Source organism: Apaloderma vittatum, unplaced genomic scaffold (genome assembly GCF_000703405.1).
Source record: "Apaloderma vittatum isolate BGI_N311 unplaced genomic scaffold, ASM70340v1 scaffold7311, whole genome shotgun sequence".
Taxonomy (NCBI): Eukaryota; Metazoa; Chordata; class Aves; order Trogoniformes; family Trogonidae; genus Apaloderma; species Apaloderma vittatum.
This window is the reverse complement of record NW_009697334.1, coordinates 90,790-101,468: the sequence shown is the minus strand read 5'-3', so window position 1 is coordinate 101,468 and position 10,679 is coordinate 90,790. Positions and strand designations below refer to the sequence as shown.

Here is a 10,679-nt window from a genome sequence, read left to right as displayed (position 1 = left end):
TTTTCAGTGAACAGTTGTTTGTAGCCTTCAGTCAGAGTGGATGTAGGAGACAGCACTGGGGAAATGGTAATCATCATCATCTACCTGGGAATTCATGTTTATACCTCTAAGATTTTCCTCATTTCCTCCCAGATATTTTGCCAAGTGCAGCAGAATGCACACATATGCATAGTCTGAAACACTTCAGGCTTTGCAGGTACTGTCTCCTGGGCTGTGTCACAAGCCCTTTTGAAAGACCTTGTCCACTTTAAGCCAGAGATCCCGCATCAAGACTTTTAAAAAGCTTGATATGTAAGTACCATGAAAGCTTAAGTCCTCCTGAAGACATACTCATTCATCTGTCCAAGTCTGTCTACTATGCTATGCATATTCATTGATTAGTAGCCTTGGAAATCAGCTGGATGTCATAATTAAGACAAGCCAGCACTGCTAGCAGCAAATTATACATGTACTTTAGATCCAATTACACTGTAATGACTGAGTGGCAAAGAGATATTGGCAGCTAAAACTGCATCAAATGGCTTTCTTGAGGCAGAGCCAGCAGTGCGGGGTAAAATTAGAAAAAGTGTCCTGTAACATTTCAACTTCTCATAATGACCACGGAGTATTAAAAAAAAAAAAAAAAAAAAAAAAGGCAGCACCACTAAAATTCCTAGACAACAATTTTATAAAATGTAAGTAAAAGTGGTGATTGCAAAAAAAAAAACTAAGTACCTTACAAAACCCAGGAGTTTAGCTCCCCTTGAACAGAACAAGCGCTGGGCTCCGCAAGGCATCTGTCTGCAGCTACTGTCACTTGCTGACATTCCAAGAAGTGAGGTGAGGAGCACCCAGAAGGAATGGATGGAATTTCCCTTTCAAAAGGGAGCCAGCTGAATTCCTGGGAGCAGAAAAAGGGCTGCAGAAAAGCCGAGCAGTGGGGAAGTTTTGTAGCTTGCGCTGTGAGAAGATGCAGAAGCATAAAACTGTAGCCGCGGCGCTTTTATAACCATGTTGGATTATCAATATGGTATCTAGAAAGTATCAAAGCTTTGGTTTAGAGCACATCACTGTAGACATTCCTGTTCCAGGGAATGCAAAGAGGATCTAAACTCTCTCTCGATAAAGCGCAGCCTCTGTTGAAAAAGGGGATTTATCCACTTGAGTCTTTGCACTTCAATGAAGAAAAGTTATTTCAAAAGTTTCTTTGATTAAAAAGGAAACAAGAAAGCAAATGTAAACACAACTGGAGCGTCAATTGTAAGCATGCTCCTCGGCAGTTCCTTGGCAAAAAGCCAGTAAGAGAAAACAAATGAAATATGGGCTAACATGCAAGAAAAATGTACAGGCTTCTGAAGGCCAGCAGGAAACTCAGCATCATTTTGCCGGGTGTGGCTGGCATGGGCAGAAGCACGCTTTATTAGGATGGCTGTCACCACCGCTTTTAGGAGGCTTGCAGAAAAAAAAAAACCAGCTTTACAGAGCCTACACAGAGTGCCCGTGAACTGGTGCTTGCTGCTGGCCTTACCTGGGGCAGCAGCCATGCAGACACTGTGGCCGCTGCAGAAAAAGCTCTGGTCGTAGGCGACAGCAGCCCTGAAACCAAACAGGGGTTACCACACATTGTCCCGTATGACCCCCCACCGCTTACCTCCTGGGATCAAAATGACTGACTCGGTCATCCACATGCCTTCCAGACATAAACTACACCTTTTGCACCAGATTTCAGTGTGTTCCCTGCTACAGGCTCTGATACATGAGCCATCTGTGCCCTGCTGGTCATTAAACACAATGACTGGTATGTTAGGAAAATTAAATATCTACTTCCTCCTGAACAAAAAAAATAACACCTGTTTTTCTAGAGACCTATACCGATTAAAACCTGTCTGGATCCTGATACACATCCTTGAAGCAAAAATTCTGGAGGTAGAGGTTTCTTTCTCTAGGCCAACTTGACGCTGAATTTATTGTGCCAATCAGATGCATATTTATATGAAATCAGATTAAACGCTTGTGTTATTTACACTAGCATTACAAGACAAATTTTGAAGTGAGAGTAAAAATAAGTAAAACTTTATAGGGAGTAAAAAGTACCCAAAAATTTTTACATTAGCATAAGTTATGACAGCTGCTTCATTTTGAATGGCTTTTCCAAAAGTACTTAGAAGTTTTCTCATAATAATATAACAGAAATACATATATATACACAAATTCCTATGAAATATTAGATATTTAGCTGCTGAGGTTGCAGCTCTGAGCTACCTACCTCTTTCTCCACCATGGAGAGGGCTTCATAGCCAGCTCCTAAACCACTGTGATTGATGGTGCAGTATTTTAAGGCAGACCAAAATCAATGCAGGTTAACTTAAAACACTGTACGGCAAACCACTGCAGCCTAGGAGCTGATTGACAAAGTCATAAGGACTTAAATGCAAAGCAGGCATACACTTTACCATTAAAACCTACAGGTAAAATACATACACAAATGCAACAAAAGGCTAGTACATAGTAAAGCCTAAGCATACTACTATGCAATATTATGAATACATAACTTGAGTTATGTACTTGAGTTTAGTACTGTTGCCTACTCATTTCTGAAAACATTCACAAAGATTTCAAATGCAAGTTTTCATTCCTTATCTGCAATAGAGCAAAAATTATCTATGTTATAACAACTTCTGATCATTTGTGCTTGACCAATTAAAGAACCCAAAGAACTCTGTAACTTTCTGTAGAACTAGGTAATAAAAACACTGCATATGTTCCTAGTATGATGTCTTCAGCAACCATTTACTGAATGGTCCGTAGCTGGGGACAGGCATCGTGTCAAAGCGTCTTTGCTCCGAGGCCACGGCGTCCCTGAGAAGGTGCTGCCCATCAGCATTGCCGCTTCGCAAAGCCAAACACCCCCGAAACTTTACAGCTGCGAATCATGCCGAAGACCTCAGCATGTTTTTGCCTTGTGCCAAAAATGTCCATGTAGAACGACACCAAAGGGGCACAAGACCTATGAAAAGCTCTAGGGTGCATCTAGAAGTATTTCACATGACATACACAACCCGGATTTTATCAGATCACAAGCATCTCATTTTTAAAAAAAAATAAATGAGATTTTGTCTCACCTGCTTTGATTCCTATGTATAAAGGTGATTACCTGGAGTAGTAGAAACAAATCTTGAAAACTCTAGGTTCTGACAAGGAATGTATTTCTGCTGTCTGGAAGGAAGAGGGGACCCTCTGGCTCCCGCCCGATAGCCCCTCGAAAGCCACGGCAGACTCCTGGGCTGAGAAGGGATGGCAGGGACGGACCTGCAGCACCAGAGAAGAGGTCGGCCGGGCTGTGCCCATGCAGAGCTGGGAGCAGGCTTCAGAAATCACAGCGTGCCTCTCTGATAAAACCACACCTTAAGGCGACGCAGCAGTCTGGCTCAGGAAGTGCAAAGGCAGGTCAGCATCTTCAGAGGCTTCAGATGCTGAACTCTAAGAGGGGCTGTACTAGACCTCGTCAGGATTCACTACTCACACAAAATGTTCTTTTTTGTTGCCTTTGGTGATGCTTCCACCTATACCACAGAAAAGCAACAGATTCAAAGAAGAAAAACAGTAGTATCCACCTGAACAAAAAGAAACAAATGTTCTGACAGAAGCCACTTGATAAAAAGGTGCAAAGAGCAAGGAAAAAAATTTTAAAAAATTAAGGATCACTAAAGTTTTCCACAGCAGTAGTCTCACTGGCCTGGCTATTCCTGGCTCTAATAAAAAAAAATTATGTATAAAGCTTATCCTTTACTTTAAAATAATTTCATTTATGACTTTGAAGACAATACTCTTGAGAAAGTCTCAAAATATAACTGAATTATTTATAAAAAATTTGTAACCTGTTTTTCCTTCATTGGTGAGGATATGTTTCAATTCCAGGTGTAATAAATGTCCTTGATACTGACTTTTATAACATGGTGAAAACTCAATTACAGTATTGTGTGTTATGACTGTACATGCTGAAGAAATGAAACCCAAAATTAGAACCCTCGTGCATTTTCCAAAATATAGCTTTTTGTTCTGCAGGTAATTTTTGTTTTCTTCCAAAAGTATACAGCTTCTGAAATCTACGAGTCGTAGGGTTTCCCCTTGGGACAAATGAACTCTTTATATTAAACAAAACTAGTAAAATATGGTCACTGAATCAAACTTCAGAAACATTTCTAAACTTTAAAGTCCACGACGGGAAAATAAAGCAACATCCAGTTATATTTACAGAGCCTCTTTATTTCTACAAGTTAACACTTAAACATTCAAGTAATATGGCACGACAGGAGCGAATACGTGGAATGAAAGAGTTGGTGCTGAAAACCTGGCACCCACACCATCAGATGTTCAGGAGGTTTTGCTCCGGACTAGCGCTGGTGGGACCCCATGCCCACAGCATCCCTTAGCGGAGGAGCGTGTTGGGTACCCTTCCACAAGGCACCAGGCAGTTTATTTTTATCAGAGAGAAATGCAGTTTGGGTGCTCTGAAGATGCTCCATGATAACACAAGGCCAAACCCTCATGATTTGGGATGGCAGGAGATGGCCTCAAAAGCAGAATTCTGACCAGAATGGAAATAGTAATGAAACACACGCACTGTTAACATAAAAATCTCTCTCAACACGTTTGCCTAAAAAAATTTCAGATAATACTTTAAGTTAGTGTAAACAAAAAACACTTAAAGAAAACGGTTGTTTACAAAATGTTTTCTGTGTATTAAATTACTGCTTTTCTACACAACCAGTAACTCCCATTTCCCCATTTCTATTAAATGCCATCATAGAAATACAAGACATTTTACTGTACACCCTTAGCAAGGTAGATATTCTGAATATGTACAACACATATACAACACAGTCTCCCTTTACTGTAGTGGTCTGGCTACCAGTTGTGCTCTTCTCCCAATTTAGGAAGTTTCACGTTGCTTAGTTCCACAAAAGTTTCATGAAACATATGACTTGCTGATAGAAAACAGCTCAAAGTAGTGCATTGAATATTTAAGCATTATATTCTTAATGGAGTGATTAAAAGCCCTTAATCTTAAGGTTGAGTAGTCTTTGACTAACAGCATAAAACTGAATTTCTAAGCATTAAAAATTTTCTTTATCTACAATTATCTTAAAAAGAGCTCGTATTTGAGCAAATTCTCAGCCCAAACATAATTCTGAAGACGAATTTTGTTTGATTTGCTTAGTTTTGACAGCCTTTCTCTGTTTCTGCCGAGATAAAACTAGGAAGACAACGTTGGCAGAGAAGCTGTTCCTCGGTGTTTCAAAGCTCAGTTAATTGGGGTATGCTTGAATGAAAAGCCCACAGACTAGGCACATATCTTACTCAAGTCAACATATCTGCTGTAGCTTGCACTCTACCTTATGCACAAAAAGGTACTGCATTTATTGCCATGTCTATACAGTATTCCCACATTTCTGCCCACCAACAATAATGTAAAATCTTATAATCAGGTTTGCCTCTCTGAAAACTTCAGGTCCCTATGCTTCCAGACAGATAATACTCATACAGCAACAGAGGTTGCACTAAAATGTTTGAACTCGTTTAAAGGCGATTAGTCAGTTTCCTTTACATATGTACACAAACACTAGTAAAAAACATAGTAATTTCCAGAAAACTTTAGAAAATTTAGTGTAGAAACTTGAACTGGTAGAAAACCTAACGTGTGTGAAATTACTGGTCCTGCCCCACTGGCAGAAACATTAGTTCCCAGAAGACTTCCCCCATTGACTATAATACAACATCTCTGGAATGAAAGGAACTTGTTACTTGCCACCACAAAAAGGTGGGGAAACTCTTGTGCTTCTGCATCCGTGTGCTGGGTCTCCTGGTGAGCCAAAAGACATCAAATCAAGCTGCCAAATGGAGTGACGGGAAGAACATTGGTAAGTGGGACTCAGCAGGGCTTTATCTCACCCTTTCTCTGGTGAGAGTTGGGTTCTTCAGGGACAACAAGCAGGACACACTCTTCACAGTACACCCAGCTATTACACATTGCTTAAACCTATTTTCAGTGACAACGCAACCAAAATGCTAGTTTGACAAACCTACAGTTTTGTTAAAAAAAAATGACGCTGCAACAAAAGAAATAGTGAAGACGTTAGTTCCCTTGTAGCACAAGCTCTTGCTTTCTACATATAAACCAACCAAATAAAAAAAGAAAAATCTTGCAGTGTCATAAAAATACAGTTCTGGTAGCTGACTTGCTCGGTAGCTGTCCCAGCTGTGACTTGTTCCTCTACTTTGCAGAACTTTAGGTAGGAGGAGAAGTCTCCCAATCCTCTTCCTCCGGTCGAAATGAAACATCAAGCCAAAAAGTTGTACACCAAGATCATGATTTCTGGTCTTCCTCTGATGGGATGACTTCCAAGAGGATTTGTAATATTATAGTGACCTTGTCTGCAAAGACAAAAGCATACACATGGGAAATGCATATACAGTAATAATGACAGGGTATAGAGATATAATCTTGTTCAATAAAGATCTGCTTGCCTGTAAAGGCTATCTTAAAGCATGACTACTCTGCACAACTCCTTCATTTTAACCAATCTACAGCATTGAAATAAAAGTCTGAAAGCATTCAAACAAGTTAATTCAGCTGTGCCAAGATCTGCCTAAGGAAAAACTTAAAAATAAAAATAAAATAAAAGGAAACTGATTACAAAGCTTCACAGGTCTAAGGATGTCACACATTCAAAGAAAATTCACGCTGTCTTTTTGTCATTCTGGACATTAATTTCCTTCTAGTGCCTTTGGTGCTTTTGCTTTTAGGGTACCGATTCATAAATGGCACAGTTCATTGACATACAGAATAGCAGAAGAATATTCTCCTACCATCCCTTCTGCTTGTCATATTTTTTTTAGTAACTCATTTTAAACAAGGAGTTGCTGTTGTGAGAGAAAGTTCTGATTTTCCTTGTCTGGTAAGACATGTCAGCATTTACGCCAGTGTAAAGCGAGGAGGGTAAAACAGTGCAAGTCACAAGATACGAACTGAAACTGCTTTCCTGCTCTCCTGTCTAAGGCAGACTCTACATTTTTTGCTCTTCTCTCTGGAGGTCACCAGCTCAGCACTAAGCCAGGTTGCCCTTGGTCTGTTAACTGATGGGGTCAGAGCAGCTCAGAGTCACCAGGGACTGCATTTTTTCCCCCATCTCCCTCCCCTACCCAGCTGAGTGTGACCAGGGTGAAGGACAGGAGGAAAGCCAGCAGCCGAAAGTCAGCAGGGCTTCCCCCCTGCCATCCCACCACTTCTATCTATGTTTGAGGCTGAGCAAAGGAAGAAGAAATACACCAGGCTTGCTGTCAAGCTGAGCTACGGTGTAATGGCTCATGGAAAAAAGCACAGCAGCAGAGGGAAAGCCGAGGCATCTTGAGAGCTGGCTGGGATTTTCACGTCCTGTTCCACAAACTGGACTGAGCGACCTGCGGCAAGACCTTGCTCTCGCTACAGCGGAGGCGGCTGCCCACTCCTCCATCTCCAGCGGGAGTTGTGTTCCGTGTTCTGGGATGCAACCACAGAGGAGCAATCAGACCAGCTGGAGGTGACTGAGGTGCTTGCTTAGTTGCTTTTCGTTGTGATATACTCATGATAAGATAGGGTAAGGGGTATTTCCCCTCTCCAAAAAAATGTTCCAATCCGTTCCTAGTATCTCTATATTGTCTGCTCTGAGCAGCACCTGAAATTACAGGACTAGCTTCACATTTCTAACGAGACAACCTACCACAACAATAAAGATGACTTTCTCCTGCCAATTTTGAATCCTAATTTTCCCTTTCAAGAGGAGAACTGACAGTAAATAGGTCCTAGGGGACAACCTATATAACAGAACACAGACGTGGTATCTCCATACGCACCCCCTAAAACTTCCATGAGGAAAGGAAGCAGCAATTTACTGCATATGTGTAAGACCGGACATGAAATCTGCGACAGCAAAACACTGAAATGATTTCCTGCAGATCCCAACATCACAAACTCGACAAAGAGAAGCAAACTGAGCACATAATACTATGTCCTGAACGAGCAAGTGTCGTCCTCCAATGTTAGCAAATAACCCTGAAAGAGACATTTTGTTATAGAAACATATCTTCTCCAGCATGGGCTCAGGGTGAGAAAAAAGCAGGATTCAACTTTTAAGCTCCTCACAATTCAATCTACTGTAAAGAAATAGATGTTTTAAATATGAGTCTAAGGTTGGGTTTTCAATGCAGGAAGCCTAAATACAAGCATTCTCATGCTGGTGCTGCATCCTTTTACACGTTGATCTGCTTCGTAGGATTTGCTAGGCTTGATTTTTTTTCATTTTCACATTAGTTCTACAAAAAAGCAGGAAAGTAGAGGTCAAATGAAGCCTGTACTAGCTGAAAATGATTTGTCTCAGCACATCTGGTGCTGCGGCAAAATTTCTTTGGAAGAGGAAAGAATAAAATGTTAGTCTCACTGCAAAATACCACCCAGACCCTATTGACCCCACAAACTGTGAAGTTACCTTTTGTTCTATACAGTAATTTCGTAAGGAGAATGGGCAATGTAAATGCCATTAAGGACAGTCAGAACATACACAACAAAGACGTTCAGGCTCAAAGAAGGATTTCTTGGGTAATCTATTGGAGGACTCCGCTACTGTAACCAGTCTGAAATTTAAATTTATTCAACTTCAGGCTGCGTCTTTTATCCCAATACTCATTCTGGCTGCTCAGCACCCCTCTGCTCTGACCCTTACAAAACCTATTGTGCACATCCAGCCTGATCTTACACGGGGCTTGTCTGTACCCGTGTGTCTCTGCACCAGTGCCATCCTTTATTTAAACAACACATCTTCCACACTGGGTTTATGAGCAGCGGTCACCTCTCATCTCCGAAACACGAGTTTCCCAACAAGGTGACTTTGCAAACGGGTAAAGAGAGCCCCCACAGCCACTCTTCATGAGCTGAGCTGTGCAGATGGAGCAGCCCGGGAACAGTCCTGTTCACACGGTGCCATGTTCAGACTAACAGGCTTTGACTCGTGCTGTGGTCCTACACGAAATGCTGGCTTGAAGTCCAAGGAGAATGGATTCATTGCATTCTCCCAAAGGTATCACATTAATCCGGCAAAAGTCTGCCTCTTAAATGACAATCCCATTTTTTGGTGTTGTCCTTCACCTCGTGTCTGGAACTCCTCTTTGACGCCCATAAACACCTAAATGCGCATTGTTTCAAGGTTAGAAAATTTGGCTTGCTGCTGCCCAGTGACCTTTCCATATCTCACAGAGGTACCTTAAGTGAATTTATCCTCGTTCAACACTTTCGGAAAATGCTCTCGGGCTATACAATAGAGCTCCCTTAACACTCACAAAATAATGCCAGTTTAATGACTCCACACAGAAGGTTTATTGCTTCTTCCGAGAAAAAAAAATAATATTAAAAAAAATATTTAACAAGTAAATCTCCACACTGCTCCACACCAGAGCCATCAGCATTTCTGTCACTGCTGTTGTTATTTTGGGAATAATAATTGCAAAATAAACAAGCTGTTTCACCCACTGGCTGGCACACACTGCTTTACCCTCTGAGCCGGTACCCGTGTCCATCCATCGCTATTACCCAGGCAAAGGCGTTCTTTCTAGGAGAACTTTGTGTTATTTGAAAAGCTAGAAGATTCACCTTTGTTGTCACAGCTGACAGAAAAATCCCCACATCTACCCAGTCTACCTTAAAGAGAATATTTTTTTTTTAACTCTCACCCAAGTAATGTAGTTCAACACTGGCATCCTGTGGCCAGAGATTCAAGTAACTGTATTCCAAAACCTCTGAGACTTCACAGAAAATGCCAAAAAATCTCCCAGGTTTGATAAGGGAAAATTTCCAAGTCCCTAAATGTCAAGGCTGAGAAACTATAAACAGACAAAACTCCAACTATTTAGTCGAATATCCTTTTGCATACAGCTGTTTTCATTCGTGCTGGCGCTTTCTACCCCTTCTCAGGACACTGCAAGTAATTTAGAGCACTATGCATATAAAATTAAGATGACTAGAGTATGATGGCCTTAAACTGACATGTTTTTCTGTAAATATTTTCTGCCCCAATGTCTATGGACTTGCCAGAATGAACTGAGAGGGAAACTCATAAATCCTATAACAGATAGGATACAACTGTATAACCTGTATTGCTATAGAGAAAATAAAAAAGAAAATGTTATAACAACATACTTATTAAAAAAACCACCACATTCTTTTATTATAAGCTGCTCATTTTAAATAATTCTTTAAGATTTAAGCACAGAATATGCATTTTTGATTCAGCACCTATAGAAATAAACTATTTTTAGTTTAAAACTTTGATGGGCTGAGTTTTTCTTTTACCACAAACAGATTTTCTTTTAGCTTTGTCTAATAAGTTGTCCATCATTTCTCAAAGACTTTGCCTACACTCATGTTTCACATTTTGAAAATTGCCTCCATTTTGGAAACCTATCATGCTGAATAACTAATAAAGAGAAGAACAGGGAGCCGCATTAAGTGCTACTGACTTCTTCCTAATTGAAATGCTCCAACTAACCCCCGTGCAATACATCAGAACTTCCACAAGTGCTTTCAAAAACTTTCAGAAATGGTACAAAAATCATAGAATCATAGAATGGCCTAGGCTGGAAGGGACCTTAGAGATCATCTAGTCCAACCT

General features: G+C 40.7%; 1 protein-coding gene across 1 annotated transcript in view; it reads right to left on the bottom strand.

The window, feature by feature from the left end:
* Window positions 1-6,346: 6,346 nt before the first annotated feature.
* SLC7A11 (solute carrier family 7 (anionic amino acid transporter light chain, xc- system), member 11) overlaps window positions 6,347-10,679 on the bottom strand; it is a 55,382-nt gene continuing 51,049 nt past the window's right edge. Inside the window, exon 12 of the mRNA XM_009877605.1 lies at window positions 6,347-6,414. Coding sequence (XP_009875907.1) covers window positions 6,347-6,414 — 68 coding nt within the window. The remainder of the gene's footprint in view (window positions 6,415-10,679) is intronic.